Raw genomic sequence first — 24,565 nt, 5'->3', positions numbered from 1 at the left:
AGCAAAATTAATACAACACAAAGAATGTAAAAAACATTGTAATTTGCTTCATAATATAAAATTAACAAAAATGTTCATGAATATGGCAGTTTTATTTCTAGAAAAAATACCTTTCACTTCATTAAACTATAATTTTGCTTCCTTTATTGTCTGCTCAAGAGCAAACTATGGCTAACAACTGTAGATACCATTGGTAATACTTTGATGTGATATTCTTAAATCCCTTCCTAATATTATTAAAACCCTTTGAGTAAGACTGACACTGAAACGTTTAATCTATGTTATAATGGAGGTGAGCAGGGTTGGCAAGAACTGAACGTGTGACAACTGAACTCTAGTGACTGCTGAAGCACACAAATGCACATGCGTGTGTGCGTGCGTGCATGTGACATATGTGTACATATAAGATGCATAAAAGGGAAATGTATTTTGTGTTTCTATTTGGTTCCTCAGGATATCTCATACATTTTTAAACTATTTCAAAATTAAAGAAGAAAAAATATGAAGTCTGTAAATGGTCTAAAGCACCTTAGATGAGGGCTTCAGCTTCCACTAAACTTTTTACGCTTAGTAAGTATAAGTCTGTATAATACCCATCAGCCCTGTGTTGTAAGAACATGTAGACAACAAAAACAAAGTGTAGGCTTCCTGGTAGAGCCTTTCTTCGTCACAGCAAATCTACACTACAAATCTGAACAAGAGTTTAACACAAACAAACATGAAAATGACATTCTGTGGCTCGTTGAAATGATTTTCTACAGTAACACTAAATGTGCTGCCCTAAAGGCTAAAGCTTACCCCTTTTAATGGGATGAGGTAACTTCTCAAGCTCCTCAGAGGAAGCAACAAGTTGAGCCTGGTAGTTTAGATTTATAAACCCCATCTATCAGGAACTTGGACAACAGGGTTCTGAGGCCAACTGAGGCTATACAGTAAGATACTGTCTCAGAAACTAAACCAAACCAAACCAAACCAAACCAGGAAGGGGCCAAAACGGTAAAGAAGTAAAAAACACTGCACTCTACCACATTAAAAATGTGCCCTGTGAGAATACGAAACTAGGACCCACACATGAGAAAGACACAAAACATGTGAAAGGCACAAAATTGTAAACTATTTTTATCTAAATCAATTTAACAAGTTACTGAAAGCTGGGCACAATGGCACACACTTCCCTGTAGGAGGGAGAAGCAAGGTAGTTACCTATGAGTTCAAAGCCAGCTTGATCTAGATAGTGAGTTCTGAGCCAGTCAGGGCTACATAGTGAGACCTTGTCTTAAAAAATAAAAACAAAACAAATAAACAAAATACAAGCTATCAGATCACAGGATTAACAGATATAGAATGAACATACAACATGTTTTGCATGATGCCAAAAAAAACCCAATATTTTTAAGTTTCTAATCTTTAGGTCATTTTTACTTGTAAATTTGTTAATATGGGTTTGTTTGTTTTGCTTCTAACAGACTTCAGTTCATAGAGAATGTAGAGGGTAGGCCATCTGGAAATAATACTCTATAAGCTGCATTTGGAACTTGCAAATATTACAGATTTTAAAAGAGCAGCTATAAATAAAGAACTCTGCCTTAAAGCAGGTACAAGTTTAAAAATTCTCTCTACATTTCCAGTTAAATATCATGTAGAAATAATCAAAGAGAAAATAAAAATGCTATTAAAAACACTCTATCTTAGACCCCTGTAGACTATTAAAAACACTCTATCTTGGACCCTGCAGACTACCATTCAAAGAGTGAACAAAGTGGCATCAAACCAAGGCCTCCTTCTAAATGCAACTACCATTGTAAATGGGGGTAAAGAACCTGGGCAAGAGGGAGTGCTTCCCTAGAAACGCGCAGACTCTTAAGATGACCCAACAACTAGAGCTACCTTCATCCCTGGCCTTTCTTGGTAAGTTTCTCCCAGATCCCTAGCCTCTGCAGGTGCTTCATCTTCTCTGTGGTGCTCAAGCAGACCTGCGCCGTTAATCTGCCCATCTGTGGCAGGCACCATGTTAACCACATGCACCGGAACCCAGTTGTAGCTGTAAGTTTGTCTTTGTATTTTCCATGTTCATAGATCTTTTGCACATTTCACCTGTTTCCTTGCAACCAAATGTCAACTTTGGAGATACGAGATGTAGCTCTGGAGCTGGGGCACTGAGAACTGAACCAGGGATTTATACAGGCAAAGCCAGCCACTCCATCCCTCTGTTATACTCTCAGCTCAGAATACAGATTGTTTCTTTTTTTTAAATGAGCTGTGTTCTCAAAGAAAATTAGTGTCAGGTTAGCACATAATTTTTCAGATTGGTACCAAAATGTATGATTTTAACCAAGCCACCTGTGTATAACTAATATATTTAGAGTTTTTGTATTTGTGCCCTTAAAATCATTTAATAACACTAACATCTTATAAACAATTGTTCTAATAATTACAATGTAAGATAAAAGACAAATTTCTAGAATTATACGGAGAAACTGATTACAACAGGAGAGCAAAGCTCACAAATTAAGAGCCAGCTTCAGATTGAACCAGGCTCCATTCTTGGCACCACCTCACGGGCGCCGATGACCCTTCAGCACAGGGTTAGCAGGCTCGTGCTGACAGGATGGATTAGTTAGGACTCAGTGAGGAGGCTTCAGTGTAGAGTCCTAACGCCAGCCACCATCACTGATCTTCTTGGCCAGCGGCTGAGCTCTCCTATGGATGCCACCCAAATGCATGATTAAGAATATATAAGCTGAGGAGAAATGAAAGAACTCCGTAACATTAGAGTTCTTCTTGAATGTAGTTTGGTTCACTATCATTTTATTTAGATTTCTAACAGACTCCAAGAGGAAAAATCAATCATACATACATAATTAAGAAGAACTGCTCGGTTCACATGTAGTAAAAATTTAAAAATTTAACTTATTGAAGGTCTACTTGTATTCATCGTTATATCATTTAAGTGAAAATGTCAAAATGTGGAAATAAAAAATGACTGGGCATTTCAGCCTGGGACATAACATCTGCTATGGAAGGTGAAACTGCATATGCAAAGCTGAAAGAACTCTTCCCCTGAACGCTAGAGCTGAAAAGTGTTTCACAGACAAAGAGCAGCAAACTCTCGAGTACCCATGGCCTGACAACACAACTGCGTAGGCTGAGACATAAACAAGCCCTTCAGCCCTCTGTCCGTGACTCACCTGTGGGCCCGCACTCTGGACATAGCTCGGTGGGTGGTGGTGGTGGTGGTGCTGCTGCTGCTGCTGCTGCTGCTGCTGCTGCTGCTGCTGCTTTTGCTGAGCAGCACTTTCTATTGCTACTTTAGCTACAGTGCTTGGATCCGCTCCTGCTGGGACCGCAACCATGGTTGCGCTACAGCCAGCATTGTTGGGGTCACTGATTGTAACAATTCTAACCCCTACTTTATTTGGAATTCCCGGGACGGTGTCCCTATCATTATCCTCTGCCGGCCTCTTTACAGTTTTGCACTCGGCTGTGCCGTTTGTAGACCGAGCATCAGATGATAGAGCAGAAGGGGTCACTCTAGGTCCTGAGTGGGGAACTGCTATGACTTGATGCCCCTGTATGACAGGGGCTGTAGAATGTGGTGAGACAACTACACTTGGGCGTTGCTGAGGCACATCTGAATTCAAACTTGAAGCTAGAGGTCCATTAGGCAAGTCAGTACCACTGAACGGCTGTATTGCCACACTCGAAGCTTCTTGCATACTGCTTGTGGTCGGTGACCCACCCAGAGTTAACACAGGTCCATTAGAAACTCTTTCTAGTTGGTCACCTTTGGCAGTATCTTGCTGAGTGGCATCCGAAGTCCCTTGCGGTTCTCCTGGAGATATCTCACCGTTTCCTACATGATTAGAAGTTTTGTGATTTGGAATGTTTTTGCTTAAATGAGAACCATCTCCTTTATCAAAATCACAGATTCCATTAACGAGGGTTTTTTTCAGATCACTTTTGATATCCTGCATGTCCACTGGTTCTGAGTTCTGTTTTCCAGATGCTCCATTCTCACCTAATTCCAACGATGGCCCATTGCTGATTAGTGAGCACTGGTTAGTCTCACTCTGAGTTTTCCCTGAGTTTGAAGGAGGTAGACTTGAGTCACTATACTTTCTCCCATTTAAAAGACTCCCCACCTGGACTTCACTTTCACTTGTGTCCCCATTGCTGGTGTTTGTGGTTCCTCGTCGGCAGGAAGGATTCTCCATGACCTCAATTTTCCGTTCATGAACATGTAGACCTGTTGCTTCCTTTGCTTCCTCCTCCTTTTGGCAAATTATCTTATCGCCTTTGAATGGGGGGGTAGCAGTGGTACACGCTGATTGTCCGGCTGGAAGCGTCTGCACCTGAAGTCCAGCTCCTGCCTGAGCTCCACTCATGCTAATACCGGCTGGAGCAATGAGCTGAGCTGCGTTTCCCTGACTCACAGTCGCAGTTGCAAAACTGGTATTTGGCACAACTGTTATAGTTACCTGGTTGCCAGAAGTCCCTTGGAAAATGGTTGCTGGGCTATTTGAGATCAGTGGACCTGGCAATATTTGTAAGTTCGAAATGGGCACGGTTTGCACTCCCCCGGTGGGTGGCATTGCACTTTGGACCAACTGAACATTTTGCTGCCCAACCAATAGCTGCTGAGCTGGAGTTTGCCCCTGCACTCCAAAACCAGCTGCTTGGTTATTGGCCACCTGATAGACCACCTGAGGGCTAGGAGCTCTTGCATTGTTAGGGGGAGGAATCTGTGGGGCTGGGAGGATAAGCTTACCCCCTGGGGTTGAAGGACCCCGCTTTGGAAGCAGCAGCTGTTTTATCAGACTAGACTCGTTGGAAGCAGGCTGAGCAACCCCTGCACTTGTCTGCTGAGGCTGAACCTGTACCTGTACTTGCTGTGGCTGCTGAACTTGTACCTGGACCTGCTGTGCTGCTGGCGGTGCTGGTGAATGCTGCTGCTGCTGCTGCCTCTTCACAGACAGCATCTGACTGACAGTAGGAGGTGGTCCCTGTGACTGAAGGGTGGAAGAAGATGACATGGCAGTAGGGACTTGGTTATTAGTAGCCGGGACAGGTGATGGCGAAGAAGATGGAGTTATATTTGGTTGTCCAGTTAGCTGAACTGTCTGACCAGCTGGGAGAGCTGCCGGGTTAGCAAGAACGATTTGGTGGATGGCTGGTGCATAAGTCTGCCCTTGTTGAGCTGGCTGGCTCACAATCACTACACTCTGCTGGGCTGGCGGCTGTGGCTGTTGAATAGGCTGCTGTCCCACTGCTGCTGACACTTGCTGAGAGGGCAGCGGCTTGGGTGCAATGTTCTGGAATCCTACCCGGGAGGGCTGTGGACTTGGAACACCAGCTATGGTAACCACCTGCCCAGCAGCTACCTGGAAATTCTGTACTGAAGTTGCTGAGACGATATTAGATGCAGAAGTTGTTACGTACTGTGGGGGGGCTATGATAACAGTGTCTTGGGGCTGGCTACCAGCTGCTGTCTGTTGAGATGAAGTGTGCATAGGTTGTGGTGATGTGGTGATTAACTGTTGACCCTGTGAAACTGTGGACGTACATGCTGGTATGTTCTGTACTCGTCCAAATATATGACTCTGTGGTACAGTCTGCTGGATCACCGTGACAGGAGTGCCTGAAGGGATCTGTCCTGGCACCACTGTGTGTAGTGGAGATGGCTGTGTCATCACAGAGGGATGGTGAAGCAATGTCTGAGAATTTACAACTGTAACAGGCTGTGGCCCTGCGCCGTGATTCTGAACCACAGAACTCTGTGCAGGTCCTCCTCCAACAGCAATACTCACAGGAACTGCTGTTTGGGGCACAGAGTTCTGGATTACTGTTGCCTTAACGACTTCACAAGGAATTGGAGCTTTATTCTGAATGACAGTCACTGGAGAATTTTGTTGCTGGTGGGTATGAACTGAAGGATTTGGTGGAATTCTAGAAACAGTCTGTGCCACAGTATGAACGCCTTGTACTGGAAAAGACATTTGTGTTGCAGTCAAATTTGAAGACTGATTGGTGACAGGAGTTCTCTGAAAATGATTTCCTACAGCTTGTGATCCGTGAGGGATTCCTGCACATATGGGAAAAGGAAAATTCCAAGTGAAATGATTGTAAGACACCGGATGTCTTATTAATTATCTTATTTAATACAAGAGAAGAGTATAAGGAAATTAATGCCAAGAAAGAAGAGACATACAAGTACTAAGTCAGCCATGAGAAACGATGTAGAAAGGACAGAACCAGGTTATCACTTAAATAGACATAAAGATTATGACAAGATTTAAAACATTGGAAAACTTGGGTATGTGGTCATTTGCCTGTAATTCTGGCTTTCAGGAGGATCCCAAGTTTGAAGCCAACATGGAGTGGTACAGCCAAGACTTGCCTCTGAATAAAATAAATGACTATTAAAATGTAAAATGAATACCTGCAGGTGAAGGAGTTGGAGACACGTCAGCGACAGCATCAACACGGACAACAGGCGTGGACAGCGGCTGCTGCTGATAGTACATCTGGATGGGGAGCGGGAGTGCCCTCCGCTTCACTCCTATGACATGGATATGTGCCTGCCCACTGTTATTGGAATCTTCCACTCTCTTCACTGTGTGATTTGGAAAAACTGTTCTGTAAAATAACACATACTCAATTATGAAAACCAGCACAAGAACACCACCCACTTCCAGGACTGCTTAGAGCACGGCTGCTGCTGCTTATGCACAGACCACTCTGCTTCACTGTCACCTTCTGTAAAAGTGAAACGCAAAATATAAGACTAATTCTCTAATTAAAAAAAACATTACTTATTACTAATATTGAGTTTTAAGAATTCCATACATAACCAGTTTAAAAGCATTTATGTATGAATTTATCAGAGTATCAAAAAGTTTTATCTTTGGCCAGGTACTTATTAATTATGCAATGGTATTCAAGACTTAAAAAAGAACATCTTCAACATGTCAAAGTAGACAGGAGGAAAAGGAGAATTTAATTTCTTACTTTTATTTCTTTGACAAACCTCAACATGCGTCCACACAGTGACTTATAAGTAGCTTTTAACCTAAGCCTCCACTGCACTAATGCCAACATGTGGGAATGGTCAAGCATTAGAGATGCAAATACCAGAAGCCTTGTGGTGTTTTCTCTAGTGTGCAAGAGCAGCTAACATAACGATTTAGACTTTGAAGAGCTATTTAATACAAGTTACCTAAGACACTTGTAAAACCCAGTTGATGTGAGGATACCACCACGAGCTAATTTACTACAAGTTGAGAGATATTCTGAATACATCTCTGCCCGAGAGACTGAACAATCTGGATTTACTTCAAAATGAGCATTTAGCCTAAAAGAGAGAGAGAAACAAAGTCATTATAGACCATAGAAAACTCTATGTTTAGCTATATTAAAAGATAATGTGTTATACTAATAATTACTTTAACTAATCAAGTTTCAGTACCTCTTATGTCAGTACAAAAAATACACAATAAGTTTTAGGCAGATTTAATGAAATAGAACAATTATTTACCAGACTTATTACAGTATTATAAACAAAGGTACAGTCACGTCTCAGAGAGAGGAAGGATTGTCTGTTAGCAGCACGTGCTCCTTCTTTCCCTGAGTGGCTGTTGCTGGTGCACCTGTCTTGCAGTAACTCCTAATCACAGGCACTGTAATGGGTACCAAAGTCAAGGAAATAATGGAAAACTAAACTCCAGCTTGGGTTGTTTGTTTGTTTGTTTGCCCTTGGATCAAATTCCCTCAGCAAGAATCACTGAATCTTTCCATTGTGCCATCAATTGATGACACACCCCACTCCACCACTCCTCTTCACAACAAACAACACATATTTCTTGTTAGAGCAACTTAGCCTTGTAAAATCTCTATTCAGAACTCATACAAAATAGGCTACCTTGGCTATTTCCTTGCACATTTAATCACAGTAACAATAAAAAATAATTTCCTTTTCTCCTTGTCAAAAGTGGCTGGAATATACTGGAATGTGAAGAAGTGTGAGCACGTGCGCACACACTCACATTTTTCATGTGGTGGCAACTTTCATAATTCTCTATATAGTCTCAGAGTTCAATAGTAGATAAAAGTATCTCATTTAAGTTGCAATGCAGGAGGCTAACAAGTCCAAGCAGCATTAGAAGAAGAGACTCGAGGACAAGGGGACGTGTAAAAGCAGAGAAGGTGAAGGAAAGCATGTCAAGATGCTTAAAGCCAGAACCTGCTCAGAGCAAAGCACAGGAGTCTGCGACACAGACGCTCTCACAGAAACAAGGCTTGGAGACAACAGACTACAGAGCAGAGTGACAGGACTCCAGCTGGGGACAATGCTGGAGACTGCAGAGGCTGCCACTGGCTTTTCAGGTGGTCTCATAGACAACACCTGCACAGAACCTCCCCAGCTCTGCAATTGCTTTGCTCACAGAGTAGCAGAGGTTTGACCACACAGTCTTCTCGAAGAAACAGTCCACTGTCCATGTGTTCATCTTCAGGTAGACATGCTGGGCTCATCTATCACATGATTCAATTTCCCTCCCTAACCATGGAGAAGAAAGCTGAACTACCTTTGAATCAAACGTTCTGCTTTAAGGCAGGTGTGCTGCTGTCTGCCTGTAGCATCTGTACTTGAGAGGCTCTGTTCCAGGCCAGCCTGGGCTACATACATAGCAAGGACCAGCCTCAAACACAAAGCCAAAAACCAAACAAAGAAAACTTTTTGCTTTAAACAGAAAATATTTTACAACAACAACAACAACAAAAAAATCCTGGTTTTACTTTCTCAACACAAGTTCAATTCAGTCTTAACAAATTTAACAGACTTTGCAAGCTGACAAATATTAATTTCTATAAAGCAAAAGATGATTTTTTTAACACAAATGTTATTCCAGAGGCATTAAATGGCATAATTTAATGACATCCAGTTAGGCTGTTTTAATTTAGAAAACTTTGATGAATTCTTTTCTTTCAAATCATGACTAATTGACACAACTCAGATCTACTCTTACTAAAGCCTCAGGGTGACTGCTCAATCTGGTTCTGCTCTTTAAAGCCTTAATAGAAACAAGGCACTTACCACTGACAAGCGAACTTCTCACTGTCTATTTCCACGATTCCTGGAGGGGGAGCAGCATGCTGTGCTACAACTGCTCTGGAAGCTGAAGAAGAAGGCACATTAGCCAGAGTACTGAGGAAACATAGTAACGGCATGCTACCTTCACGGGCCCTGAACCATTTCTTATTTATAAAGACTGCCTTCTACAAAGGCATGGGAGCACATGAGAATACACTAAGGAGAGAAAGAAGGCAAAGTGACCAGGCGCTATGTTTCACAGTCTTCCTATTTTGCTTAGCCTCATAATAATTCAATAACAATAAAATGGATAATTTATCTACTAACAATATAAGCTATTTGTCCCATCTTTAGAAATTGATTGAATACTTTATATATTTGTTGTTATTTATTTATTATTTTCCCCAATTCTTTAGTGGGTAAGCACGGGTAAAAAAAAAAGCAAGCTATATAAATTGGTCAAAACAGAGGCTGATCTGTGGAAAGCACATTTCCGTGAGAGCTCTTACGGGCTAGCGTGCTGCCTAACTAACTTAGGTGCTAGGCCTTCCATTCAACCCCACCACTGCAACCAAGAAATAAACAAGTGCAGAAACAAACAGGCTAACATCAGCTCAGTTACACAATGCACTGGAAGTAATACATTCATTTTTAAGCTTAAAAGATTAACAGTAACTCTATAGACTTTCTACATAAAATGAACAAAAAGCAGGAGGATTACCAATTCGAGGCTAGCCTTGGCCTTATGAAAAGAACCTGTCTCAAAACTAATAAATAATAAAAATTAGCTTTACAGGGTTGGCACATTCAAGGTCTGTGCTTCAGCCCTAACACCAAGCAGCATTCTCTACCCCAGCTTTATTGGTTTGGGTTTAAGGCAGACATTCTCATGTATTAAAGGAAGTAAATCTGTACCAATAAGATTTTTCTCAAGAATGATACCCATGGATGAGACACACAATACAAAGCACTTTCTAAGTAGCAGAAGCAGTGCACTGGAATCCAATACCGCTCAATACTGAGTACTACTTCAGTTCTGAGCCCAGTGCTTGTGACCAATAGCATCAGCATCTCAGGAACTTGCTCTAAATGGAAGGTCTCAGGTCCCACCTGAGTAGAAATTCAGAACACGGAACTCAGAAATCTGTGCTATTAAGTATGGCATCAGATGTCTCTGCCTCATTCCCAAGTCTCTGAACCACTATGTTAAGTAGCAAGGATGATTTATAACAGTACCTTGTAAATACCTTTTCAGAAATAATACCTACCATAAAGTGAGGCAACAAGTCAAGTATTTTATGATTCTTTGATTTTAACCAATAGGAAAGAAGAGAACAGCAGCGAGCTCTAGCTGCCACATGAGCCATAGAGACAAATTCACTGCCTAGCCGCTGCAGTGCCAACACAGGCAGCCCTCACTAGTCTACATCAAACAAAACCAAGTCTCTGAATTGGAAAAGGACTGTGGGTGAGGAGAGGGGCTGAAGGATTGGAGGGAGAAAAAAAGGGGAGGAGGAAATAATGGCAATACACTGTAGATATGGAGAAAATTGTCATCCGTTAAAAAGAGGATAGGATCAGTACTGGTTCCAGCCTAGCAATAAATAGCATGTGCTCACACATACACTATATTAATGGCTCCTGGACACTGAACATACTTCCAAGCACTTTGCTTTGTACATAGTGATTATTTAGAAGAACCCATATTTATTCTTGTCTGGTGTACTACTTATTACTAAAACTTGTAAAGATAAACCAAACTTTTAAACAGAGCATTATAAAGAAGCAAGGAGACTTCCGGTGTTTATTTTATGGCTGACAAGTACTGGTAGAGAGAAGAGGAAGGGTTTTAAGCATGGATGTATTACCTATGGTTAAGTTTTGTAAAGCTGCTGGGGTGAGGCTAAGCAAAGGGCTTTATACAGTCTCCCACACTGTGGGGTTTGGCAGGGTTGGCAGCTGGGTCTGGGGCTGTGCATGTCATTGAATGTGTTTTAACACTGACCCCAGTTTTAGTCCACATCCATTTCAAAAATGCATTATGACATAGAAATTCTACTAACTATAAAGAACATGGTATTTTTTTAAATCAGTTGAATAGTCATTAAGAAAACATACTCTTTGCAACCATTTAAATTATGATGAAATTCAGATGCTGACCTAAAAACAGATAAAAGTGTTTGTTCATAAATGAGGAAGGGAAGAACAAGGTTTAGAGCTGGTCACTCCATAAAAGAGCAGCATTAAACTCTCAGCAGAAAGAAAACGCCATCTACAAACAATAACTAGTTGAATGCTCTTCAGCTCAAAACAAGTTTGTTGGGTGTCTAGAGGCCTATATCTACCTTTGTTACTAAGACACTACCTAAGTGAAAAGCCCAGGGGTTATACTCAACTGTATCCATAGACAAATGAAAACCAAAGCCTACATCAGGGGTTAAGTTCATCTGCTGAGGTTAAAGGGAACGCTAAGGTCATTAAAGCGACTCTTGAATATACTGGGACTGCCCATGGACTTAGCGGCTCTACCACTCTTTGTTAGACAGTACCTCTCCATATGCTCACTTAAGCCTCAGTCTCTCCCTTGAGGATAAAAAGACACTCTCTTCGCCCATATAAGTGGCAATATTATTTGTTTCTTTTGATAAACTGTTAGACACTGACTAAAGCTTTCTCAATTAAACTATAAGGGGCCTGTTTATCTAGAGACTAGGCCTCACTAAGTAGCCTAGGCTAGCCTTGATTCAACAGTTTCCTGCTTCTGCCTCCCTAGTGCTGGGATGACAGGAGTCAATATACCCCATACCTCACTTGCTGTTTAATAATTACTCCCCATGGATATGGCAACACTTCCTATTACTGCCTTTTATAGCACACCTGTTCAGTTCTGGGAAAGCGCACAGAGTACGACACTACCAGACATGGAGAACACAGTGAACAATGGAATATGTAACATGTGCTATGTACTTCTCACAGACGGAATGGAGAGACAGAGACCACGACTGAATGTGAGGAGTACCAAGTCTTCAGCACTAAGGCCATCATATTTGGGAAGATGATTTAATGAACAGGTGATAACATTAACAAAACTGAGGTGCTTCTCCCACCCCATCCACACTTGGAAGCAGAATCTTACTATGTTTTGGCTGTTCTGAAACTCATTTGGTAAAATAGCCAGACTGTCCTTGAACTCACAGAGGAGACCTGCCTGCCACCATGCCTGGCCCTGAGGTGTTTTTTTTTTTCGGGGGGGGGGGGGGGGTGGGTTAGGAGAGATGAGGGAGGGTGAGAATAGAACGAAGAAGGACAAGAGACTGAAGGAACGAGAAGGAAAGAGGTTGCTATCCAGAGCACGTCAAGGGTCAGCAGCTCTCTGACAAAGAACAGGTATGCTGATGAGTTTGTAAGCAAAGAACTAAGAAAAACAGAGGACGGACAGCCACTCTGCACACCTCCACGCTAACTGTACAGATGACTATCTCTAGTCAAAAAATGGGAGAAAGGAGGAACTACCTTGGAGACAATGAGCAGACGGCAGGAAAATGGGAAATGGATATGTTGGGACAAATGAAGAGAGAGGATTGACAAAAAAAAAAAACAAAAAAAAAAAAAAAAAAAAAAAAAAAAACAAAACAAAAAACAAACAAAAACAAAACAAAAAAAACCCCCAAAACCAAACAAACAAAAAACAAAACAAAACAAAAAAACCAAAATGCAAGCTGAATGTGCTAAAATAAAAAGTGATGACTAAAATAAACCAAAAGAAAAAAGTCTAAGAGAGAAGGCTAGTTATTAGGTCTGTTTATATTAAATATATCCAAATTAAACAGAACTGACCCATGGAATGCCAAGAATGCCCACATACATGCATGTATGCTTCTGTGTACGTTCATGTGTACATACTGCACATGTGTCTATTACTGAGCTCTGTCTGATCCCATGGCCTTAGAACTGACATTTAAAAATAATGGGGGAGGAAGACTAGAAAGATGGGTCAGCATGAGTTGCTCTTCTGGAGGATTCAGGTTCAGTTCCCAGAAACCACATGATGGCTTACAAATATATGTAACTCCAGTAAAAGGGGCATTCTTTTGGCTTCTGCAATCACATGGTACATAAACATATATGCATGCAAAACACTCATACACATAAAATAGCCCATTTCTCAGAATATTAGGGGTACCAAGTACATACACCCTGATCACACAAGAGAACTAGAAGCTAATACACAATTAACATGCTTAGGTATGTAGAGGTCTCGAACTACATCAGAGTAAGCACTGACTACTTGCACATCCCTCAGATTTCTTTAATTGTATTGAACTTCATTTGTCTGCTTCATCTAATCCTCCCTGTGCTTACCTCCATCTTGGTGTATTTACAGTGTAGCCTGGCTGTGAAACCAGAAGTACAAGGCTGCTTTAGCCAAATCATCTGTAAAACATTACTTCTCGCACGGCACATCTGAACTGACCCTGCATTAAGACTTCCACATCCTTAATCATGTAGGAAAAGAACATGTGAAAACACTAACCTGGACCAGATGCTGCGTGGGTCTGGGTTTGGACCTGCTCTATAGCTTGTGGCCTAATTTCAGATAAAACTTGGTGACTGGAGCTTGGATGTTCCACAAGCTTCACTGCAGCTAGTGCGTCAGGGCCGAACATCTGAATGTCCATAGAGACCAGACACACCAGCATGTCTGAAAGGTAAGAAGAGGTGTTAGTGTCACAGCATTCAGAGTATTACAGAGCAATGCCAGGCTGGGAAACACGGTACATCAGGATTATCTGGGAGGTGGAGACTAGATGTCTCTATTTTTAAATGTTTCCAAAGCAATTCTGGTATGCATTCAGATTTGGGGATTGTTGATATGAAAAGTGACCTTTTAATTTCCCAATAACAAAATTTCCTGCTAAATCTTTATTACCTTTGATTGTAGTATTTATACATAAGAAAGGCACCACTTTAGCTGCTGAACAAAACACTAACATGACATGCTTCGGTGAGTGTACCTAAACTAGAAAGGCTATAGGGGTGACTTTTAAGGCTGTGTTACAGTAAGAATGTGTAGAGCCAGAAGGTAGCATCTCAGAAGGCTTCAGCCACTTAAGACTGACCATTTGAAAAGGAAAAGTTCCGAGAGCCAGGCACAATAGTGCTGCCAGCCTAGATCTGAAATATACCAAGAAATATGGAGAGGAACATGGACTGTGGACAGCTACAAAATCATGTGTATTACACAAGAGATGTTTCTTATCTTTAAGGATAATACAAAATTTTATGTCTGAAGGAATAGTAACTCTTTAACACCACACAAGAAAACCAAAGTTTTCACATAGTACAAAATCAGTTTTCCTCACTAACACTTGGGTGGAACATGTAGCTCAGTTGGTACAGTGTGCTTATTTGGCATGCACAAAGCCCTGGGTTCGAGCCCTGGCACTGAACCAAACAGGTGGTAGTTCCCACCTGTGATCAAAGCATTCAGGAGATGGTGGGGATGGCGGAGACTATCTTTGAATATATAGTGAATTTAAAGCCAGACCAGGTTACATAAGACCCTGTCACAAAAAAGAAACTAAAATAAAAAAAAAAAAAAACAACAACCAACCAACCAACCAAACTCGTAGAAAATGCTGCCTCTGTCTTACCTATGCTCTTTTCTACTTTTGCAATCTTGGTGCAGGCGACGTCGCCCATCTCGGTGAGCATGTACAGCACCTCTAGTGTCGAGGTTACAAGCAGCACGTCGGGCAAAGTGAGGTGACAAATGATTTCTCTGTATGAATCCTGATCCACATATTCACAAATCAAAACACCATTATCCTCTGCTTTGCAAAGATTTCCCAAAATTTCCATGCCTGCAAAAACATATATATTTTTGTGGTTGAAAGAAATGATAGTTTGTTCACATGCAATAACAAAGTATTTGAGTTCTTACCCCTCATCTTTAAAAACCTATCCCTTGACATCAGGCATTTTGTAACAGTATGAAACATTAGATGAGTGGTCTTGAAATCAACAGGGTCCAGTAAAAGCTGGAAGGAAGGAAGGAAGGAAGAAGACGGTCACTGCTTTGTGCTCTGCCAAGCCCTGCATTTCACACTTCATAGAAATGAACAAGACAATGTTGTGTTATTGGGAACAATTAACATTAAACTTGAACTATCATTTCAAATTGTTTTTCCATAAAAATATGCTTCTGCCCCACCTTTCAGCTACTATATCTAACCATTTAAAATCTGGCAAATACAGGCAGATACAGGATGCAACACTTTAAAATCACAGTAGAAAATTTTCAAGTAAATGTGCATAAAAAGAAAAGCCATGTTAAGGATCTGTCACGTGCTTACCTCAGCTGCAATATTTCCTAACGTGTCAAGGCCTAATTGCCTTAATGAAATAAAATGACTATGTGCAGAGAGTAACAGGAAACGAAGACAGGTGCGATTAGCTGCCAAGAGCTTAACATTGCTCTCTTCAAAGGAAAGGTTTCGCAAAATCACTGCAATCTGAAGAACCCGCTGTCCTTCGATGTCATTAATGCCCAGCTTTCGAGGTGGATGAAATAAAGATTCCCAAATCCATTCTCCTGGTGTATCTTCTACAACAGAAAATACAAATTTCCCTTAACTTACTAATTCATTATTCCTGTTCCTTTAAGGGTGTGCACTACAATGGCTCACACTTAACTTACCATGAGCTTTGTTTCTGTCAGAAATGAGGTCTCGCACTTCATTGTCATCAACAATGTCTTTCCAAAACTGTAATGAGAAATAACTTAAATGTCGGTAAGTAAAACAAATATCATATTACTTTGATAATCATACATTATATAAAAGTATATTTCTATGCTGTCTGTCTCAGTTTCTGGGAATATTGTTACATCTATGGTTTAAGGCTTTGGCATAATCACTCACTATTCACATGGCTTAACATAAAATTTTTATAGACAAAGGTTTTTAATCTGGGTTCGAAGAACCTTGTAAGGTACTGTGGAAATTTGGATGGGAAGAAAAATGACATCTTTATATTCATTAAATTAAGTGGAGTCAAGAATTTCCTTAGCAGTCTCACCACCGGTAGGCAGGTCGGTATTACAGATCAGGCCACAGTGAGATCGGAAGCACCTGTGATTTGTTCCCCACAGCAATCACACATATTCTCAGATTGTTTTACAACTATGGAAACTATTGTTTATGCAAACCACACATGTAAACCATGGGAGGTGCTGATCACACCTATGAATTCTATATAATCACAGTGTCTCTCTGCACAGGGATTTCTGACACACTTATATTGGTGAGGCAGATGTTTAAGTTGCTTTCCAGTATCACCCAATTGTCTTTGAACCATAAGCAAAAATTTACAAACTGTCGAAGTCTTTTTTTTTTTAAGGCTAAGAACTAAGCTTTACCCTGCTGTCTATTACAAAACTCTAGTTTGTCAATGCCTGTGATTGGAACTTAAGCATAACAGTGGGAGTGGGTCATACTTCCACTAACAGAATGAGATGCACACATCAAGATAACTGGGTTTTAGAGACAAAATTCTTTTGAATTTGGAGCTATTAGTATAAACAAATGTTTCCAGGCTGCACTAAGCCACTGAGCGTCTATTACACACACACAAAGTCCTACAGTATTTGCAAAAAACGAAAAAATTAAGTTTTAAAACAAATACAATGTCCAACAGCCAATGGGAAAAAAAGGACACAAGTACAGTAAATAATAGAGATCAGATGTGGAAGTCAGACTGATCAAGGGTAGGAGGCTGAAGAGATAAAAAACTGGACATTTTGGCAAAGAAATGGAAAACTAAAAGAAATTCTAGAACTGAAAAAAACTGAGTTTAAAGATTCAAGGGATGGGTTTAACAACTAACAATAGTCAAAATAAAAAATGGCAAGTCTGAAGTACAAAGAAACAAAAAGAGCAGGAAGCAGCATTGCGGTGGGGGCAAGGGAAATCCTAACGGGCTGCTGATCAGGGCAGAGGGCTTTCTAAATAAATTACCTGCAAACCCACAGAATTAAGAATCAAGAAACTAAATAAATGTGTAGGAACATTACAATAAAATTCATTGAAGAAAGACAAAGAGAAAAGCCATAAACAGATAGAAAAAAAGGATAGAGAATCCTAAAGTGACAGCTCACTGGAAAGAACACTGGCTGCTCTTCCAGAAGACTAAGGTTCAATTCCCAGCACCAACATGGTGGCTCACAACCATAACTTTGGTCCCAGGTCTGGCGCCTTCTCCTGGCCTTCACAGGCACTGCACAAACAGGTGTGTGTGTGACACACAGACACACAGACACACACACACACACACACACACACACACACAGAGTGAAGACATAACATTCAAGCAAATACTCATATCCATAACAATAAATCTTAATTAAAAATTTAAACTTAAAAAATCTAACTACAAATAAAAAAATCAAAAGATTGTTTCATCTTGAGAAGATAAAAATTGACAAAAATACCATCTGTAATGAAGTACACAAGGGAAAAAATTTAAAAACCAGAAGAGAACATTAGTGATGTGTGGCATTATTGTTTACTATATGTATAAATGTAGTTCAGTAAAATTGGAAGAAAATTAAAATACTTTGATAAATGAAAATAATTGTCAAACACTTTTCAAATGTCATATTCTACCATCAAACTACAGATTCAAAGCTAAATGAGCAACAGGGAAGGCATGTAATAAAAAATACAACACACATCATAACTAGACTAAAACATTAACAAACAACACATCTCTAAGGTAGACAAGGCTGACCAACTTCTCAAGGAATGTCAAAAATAAAGTGATTATCTTCAAGTCCTGAGACAAGACCCCAAAGTCTACAATCTTCATGTGTACGCACACACACAAATCTCTTAAACATGGAGGCACAATCAAAATTTTAATAAAATAAGACTTGGGAGGTCAAATGCTACTACATCATTAATTTCACAAAATGTATAGCTGAAATATGCTGATTTAAGGACAAAACTTACATTCTGTGAAGAGGAAAAAACAAGATCCAACCACAAGCTATCAAAAAGAAACACTGAATATAAGGAAGATAACTATGGTACAATGCCCTCAGGCATGGGAAAGCTGCTGTTGCTAAACTAGTACCAGACAGTGTCAACGTCAAGGCAATAGAGAGCAGCAGCAGTGCTGGGAAATACTTCCTGCTGACACAAGTGTCTTCCAGGAAAAGAGCGATCTCAAATATGGATGTGATTAATAATACAAGCTCAAATATATGAAGCAAAAGCTGACAGAAATGAAAATGGATATATCATAGTTCGCAATTTCATTACTTCATTTTTCACCAAAAACAGTTATTAATAGATACCATGTCCAACGTAGCAACATAAAAACTCTTTCAAGGCTCACAGGAACCACTAATGAACAAAGACCGTATACTGGACCATAAAAGAAATCTTTATAAATTTGAAAGGAAGCCATTGACATGCTTTGGGGACAAAGCCTAGGCTGCCCAGGCTAGCTTGCAAGCCCCAGGGGATTCTGTCTTAGCCTACTCAAGCACAGAGATTACAATAGTATACTACTAGACATCTGGCACTTTGACATGAGTTCTGAGGATTAAATCAAGTCCTCTTGCAAGTATTTTACTGATTGAGCCAAACTCCATCCCAACCCTACGTATTAGTTTAAAAATTAAATATAATCATACAATGTTTAAAGTCTGTATTCTATAACTTAATGACATGACAGATTATTTACTCAGATGATAAATAAGTATGCTATTATTTGTGTGTTGCTTTTCTTTTTTCTAAATGTCTTATCAGGGAGTCCAGGGTATTCTGGAACTTGCTCTCTGTACCCTTGGCTAGTGTCAAACTCACAGTAAACCTCATGCTTCAGTTTCTAGAGAACCTGGATGCAGGCGTGTGCTAACATCCCCGGTAGTGGTAACAACGCTGGCCTGGCAGCACAGACTCCAAGGGTCAGCATTTCGGTTTGTGAATTACCTTAACAAAGTCTCTATCAGTCTTCTCTCGCCATTCTTCTCCAAAGACAGTAGAGAATGATCCTAAAGCTAAAAGAACAAATAGCAGAAATGCAATTAATGAACCCTTAATCCTTAATATTATGTAGCTTTGAAAAATAATAAAACTACACTTCAATATATCGTGTTTGATTAAAAAGTGTTTCATATAAATCACAGTACTAGATGCTAGTAGTAAATAACAATCTTTTTAACTGAGCTTCAATCATTCTGTGTATCCTCATCAAAAATACACAACTCTAGCTAGAGATTATTTTACTGGTAAGAGCACATATGAAGCCTTAAGTTTGACACCCTAGCAACACAAAACCGAAACTTATTTTTTGGCAGCTGAAAAGAAGGCTTAGATGACAAGACAGTATCCTCCAGAGGACCCAGTTTTGGGCTCGAGTCCCCAGGCCAGGAGATCTGACTTCCTCTTGTGGGCTCTGTGGGCTCTGCTCGTGTGTGCACAGGAGCGCATGCACACACACACACACACACACACAGAGCTAAAAATAAATCTTTAAAAACATGCCCAATTTTAAAAGTTATATACATAGTTAAGAAAAAAAAATGTCCCTACACAAGCTTCCTTTTGTAGGGAAAAAACACAGTCAAGAGCTAAACAAGATGGCGGCACTATAGAGTGCCAGGCTGCCAACACAATCCCATCCTGACTTCAAAAATAACTATGTGACTAATACTTTAAAGAACAGAGCAGGACATTTGTTGTAAACAATGCTAGTAAATAAAATCCCCATAAGGAAAATTCTCCACAAGATAACTACTTAAACAAACAAACAAACAAACAAACAAACAAATCAAGTAAGCAGACTGAACCACCACTGAGTTCTGTGTGTGAGAGTAGAGTGTGTCCACACTGTGTGGCAGTCAGAGGCCAACCTTGGGGGTCATTCCCACCTTCCACTCTGGAAAACCTTTCAGTCAGGTGTGGCAGGGACCTCCAGGTTCTTCTGTCTCTGCCACAGGAGGACTGGATGGCGATGTATACTATCACACTCCAGCCTTAGGTGGGTACTGAAGGTCCTAGCTCAGGCCGTGTGCTTGGCAAGTACTGAGCCCACTGAGACACCTCCCAAGCCCTAAAGCCACTGGGGTTCTTGGTGCTCATTTTTTATTTTCACTTTTGGACACAGAGATTCATCACCATGCTGCTATTAGCTAGCCTTAAGATGAGAGAGCCACCTGCCTCTGCCTCCTCCTCAGGAGTGCCATGACATCCAGAAAAACTGTTGAGATGACAGGGTTTCATAAACATAACATTCTAGATTGCAGTACTACAAGAACAGTATGTCTAAGAAATGTGAGAGGTACACAGGACATGAGAGCACTATCAAAACAAATCAACTTACTTCTACGCTACGTATTACGAGTCATTATTTACACACCGTCCCACTCAATGGCCAGAGAGCAAGACTTCATTAATACTATTCTGATGTGAAAACAAAGTTTCCTTACAAATTCCATTCTATATTAAGTGCTCAGTTTTATTTGAAGGATCAAAACACCACACAAAAACACCCAATGAGTATGTGTAGAGAGAACCTCTTATAAGCAACAGTTGCCAATAAAATGTCAGTGGCCGATGGAGTGAGGCAAGAGATAGGAAGTAGGAGACTGGCAGGAAGAGAGAGAGGATTCTGGGAAAATATGAGAAAATAAAAGGAGAGAGATGCAGGGAGAGATTCAGGAGAGCCAGGAGGAGATGGACATAAACTGGCAAGTAGCTGAACTCAGGATAGGTCACAGAGAGATGGAGAGATGCTGAGGGGATGTGAAGGAAGAGGCTGGCTGGGACTCAGGGAGCGGGAACTGAGCATGAGTAGTGTGAATGGTTAATAAGTTATGAGTTACTCAGGGAATGAACCAAAGCTAATGGCCTAGGCATTTAATAATCAATAATTAGTCTCAGGGTTGTCATTCCAGGAGGAGGACTGGAAAGGAAAAATAGTTTAATAATTTTTTTATAAATCTGAGATAGAAATCTAACAAATTTCTACATTGAAAGTTACAACAAAACCAGAAATAACTGTCACTGTTCCTTCCTCACAGTCAGAAGTAGTTTAGGCGAGAAAGAAACTAATTTTTATGTATTCTTACACTATCCTTATTTATTTTTGTAAAAAGTCTATGACAAATTCTCAATACTCTTTGCTAGATAATCCCAAATGCAACAGTTTGTAAAGTTAACAATTTCATACAAATAGAATCAAAATATGTTAAAATGAATTCATTTGCAAATAATTGGCTTTTAAAGGTAAAAAGAAAAAAACCCTACAAACCTCTAAAATACTACAATAAACTCATACACTGTGTGCTATGAAGATTTTCCTTCTTTAAAAACCATGAAACCTTTGCTTTTGGAGTTTGCTCAAACTTACTGTCGTCAAATACCCCTGCATTAGCGAGTAACAACGTGATGATTTTGGGGTCTTTTTCCAGCTGCATGACGTGCTTGCTTTCGTTTGACAGGAGAGTGCACACATTAATAGCGAAGTCCACTTCGTTTGGGAGTCCAGACAACAGTGAAAGCACCAGTTTATTATAATCATTTGGCGAATTAAAATCCATAGATAACCCATAACTTTGACGTAGATAATCTAATAAAAGAAAAAAAAACAAAACACAAAACAACATACTGCAAGTTAATCACAGAGGAATGACTATGGTTACTCTCTGCTAAACAGACAACAGACCATGCTTTCACCTTCCACTTCTCTTTCTTCAGCGTAGACTGTAAGCTGATTAAAACTTTCCAATTTTCTCAATTTTTCTGGCTTACTAGTAGTTAAAAAATATATTTTTAAATATTAAAATACACTTACCTTCTTGGATTTCACCGATGAAGCCATAGCAAATCACTATTTCATTGGATTTACTGATAGCAGTAAAAGCCATAGTTTTTAGCATTAGAATCCTAAAAATTTTAAAAATACATACAGCTTTCTAACCACAGCCACAGTGATCCTGCTCCTTTGCTGCAATCCCACCCCCTCCCTCCCTATTGCGCTCTGCTCCTCGCTTGCTTTCTTTTGAAATATCAGATAGGTAAAATTACACAATACATCTTTCACTTAACAAAATACTTTTGAGGTCCATATTGACACCTGAATGAGCAATCCATTCCTTTCTAGACACAGTTCATCACGTCCCAGATGAAGGGATTTCCACTGCTTCTAGCTCTACCTATAAACATGACTTTAAAAACATCCCCGTGTAGGATTTTTGGGGGATACCCCCATTTTTCTTGGTTAAATATCTAGAAGTCAAAGTCCTGGGTCATATACAAATTGAATGCTTAACTTTCCAAGAAACTGTAAACACACTTTTCAAAATGGCTGCAGCATGTTCCCTCCTCTGCAGTGCACTTGAGCCCCTGCTCACACCCCGGCCAGTCTTAGCATCAGTGCTAAGTACCTTGACTGACAATCATTTATTCAACTCACTTATTCAATTCATTTTTTCCAAAACTTCCCAGTCAGTAGTTTGTATTCTTATTGTTTCAAAGAGAATTTTTGCTCACATTCCTACAATTGATTGAGGCCCCCAGATTCTAGAATTATAGGTTTGCTACCATCTGTGGCTCCACATCAGCATCTGAATAGACAGCTCTTCCATTCTAAAATACTCTAGGACACCACTAATCATGGTGGGGTACATAAGAGTGTCACAAATGACTGAGATACTGATTCTTTGCAACATTTAACACAAAACAATACTACGTGGCAGAGCTCAGTCAGGGGTTGGCTTGGCTGGTAAATGCTTATGGCACAGACATGAGGAGGGCCTCATTTCAAATCCCCAGCATCAGAACAATATAGTCATGATGTCATGGGACTGTGCTTCCAGCACTGGGAAGGCACAGACAAGAGTATCATATCATGGAGCTTGCTGGCCAACTAGTCTTGCCCACTATGAACTCAGGTTCAGTCAGAAATCCTGTCTCACCAAAAAGACGGAAAATGACTGAGGAGAACACCCAGGGCTGAACTCTGCTACACAAACAAAAGAATATACAGATTACGTTCATGATTTTGATAAATGAAAATTTTCAAATATCTAAAAAAAGCAGACAAATATCTAGGGATATGGGAACAGATTTTGATGTTTCTACATTGTAACAGTAACTGATGATGAGAAGTCAAGTCTTACCAATAGTTAAGTTTTTAGGTGTCTTTACCCAACCCTCCTGGACTGAAATAAATCTGGAACTTTAACTCCTCAAGCTAATAAGATCTTGGAATTTCTTAATCTGTTACTGAAGAATAGGAATCTCTCTATATATGTATTCTTACCAATAAGCTTTGTTACCATACAAACAACAAATACAAAGTATCTTTAATCATATTATCATATTAGGTTTTGGAAAGATTCCTAGAGAGAGTGTATGAGAAAATATAGGACATTAAGATCCAGATACAGACTGGAAAGATGACTTGGGTTTTCATTACTGGATTGCACATGATAGAGAAAACTGACTTTTTCAATTTATAATCTAATCCCCACATTTTCCATGACAGACCCCTTTCAAAGACAGTCAGATAAAATGAGTGGTGTGTACCCATAACCCCAAGTACTTGGAACACCAGAGACAGGAGGCTCATTTCATCACGTGTTTCAGATCAAGCTGGACAACTACTATACTGTAGGGTCATTATCAATTATACGCACAGGTCTTAAAGTCTTCCTTCTCCATGCCCAGAGACTATTTCAAGATAAAATCAGCAGTTTATTTTTAAGAATCTTGATTTAAAGTTTACTGAGGTGCATCAGTGTTAACATATTAAATTTGAGGCAACTATTTCTTTCCATTTTCAATTTAAAAAAAAAGAGAGGATTCCTTGGGACAGTCTTTCTATTAATATTGGCAATGACTGTAATTGCCATCCAAATATCTTGTTAGATTATGGAACATTTAGTCAACCATCAGTCTAACAGTGACTAGCTCTAAAACAGTAGAGTTCTATTAATGTTAATGAGTTGTCTCACATAGGTTTTCACACACATACGGTTAGGAACGATCTGGGTGTGCAGTCACTTAACACTTGTCTAACATGCACTAAGCCCTGGCCACATTTGTTCATCAGCAACCTTCACCCACTTATATAAACCCTTAAAATCTATGCATAATTCAAACAAACATATTGGTATCAGTGTTGAATAATCCATGCTCAAAACAGAAACTTCTCAACATTGTCTGCTATTTAAAGTCACCTGGGAAAAGAGTCAATACTCTTGGAAAAATTCAGACACCCATAGTCTCAATGTATGATAGTGATGTGTTTGTGTGCATGTAGTATTTGAAGGCCTCAGGGAGGTGGTAAAAATCACTCTCCTCATTCCTAACCACTTAGTCAGCCTAGTCACTGACAGATGTAACTTTAATTTTTTTCAAAAGTTACTTTTAATGATAATACTTTAACCTCCCTTGTAGCTCA

The 24,565-nt window shown here is 39.9% G+C and overlaps 1 protein-coding gene across 1 annotated transcript in view; it reads right to left on the bottom strand.

The window, feature by feature from the left end:
• Positions 1–24,565, bottom strand: part of Arid2 (AT-rich interaction domain 2) — a 124,991-nt gene that overhangs the window by 39,126 nt on the left and 61,300 nt on the right. The window contains exons 5-15 of the mRNA XM_034516309.2: positions 21,509–21,727; positions 19,087–19,154; positions 15,789–15,855; positions 15,445–15,695; positions 15,033–15,129; positions 14,743–14,952; positions 13,623–13,790; positions 9,092–9,173; positions 7,217–7,351; positions 6,440–6,636; positions 3,189–6,082 (exon numbers count right to left, since the gene is read on the bottom strand). Of these exons, the coding sequence (XP_034372200.1) occupies positions 3,189–6,082; positions 6,440–6,636; positions 7,217–7,351; positions 9,092–9,173; positions 13,623–13,790; positions 14,743–14,952; positions 15,033–15,129; positions 15,445–15,695; positions 15,789–15,855; positions 19,087–19,154; positions 21,509–21,727 (4,388 nt within the window). The remainder of the gene's footprint in view (positions 1–3,188; positions 6,083–6,439; positions 6,637–7,216; positions 7,352–9,091; positions 9,174–13,622; positions 13,791–14,742; positions 14,953–15,032; positions 15,130–15,444; positions 15,696–15,788; positions 15,856–19,086; positions 19,155–21,508; positions 21,728–24,565) is intronic.

This window comes from Arvicanthis niloticus, chromosome 13, assembly GCF_011762505.2.
Source record: "Arvicanthis niloticus isolate mArvNil1 chromosome 13, mArvNil1.pat.X, whole genome shotgun sequence".
NCBI classification, from domain to species: Eukaryota; Metazoa; Chordata; class Mammalia; order Rodentia; family Muridae; genus Arvicanthis; species Arvicanthis niloticus.
Note: the sequence above shows the minus strand (reverse complement) of the source record. Positions and strands in the feature narration are given on the sequence as shown.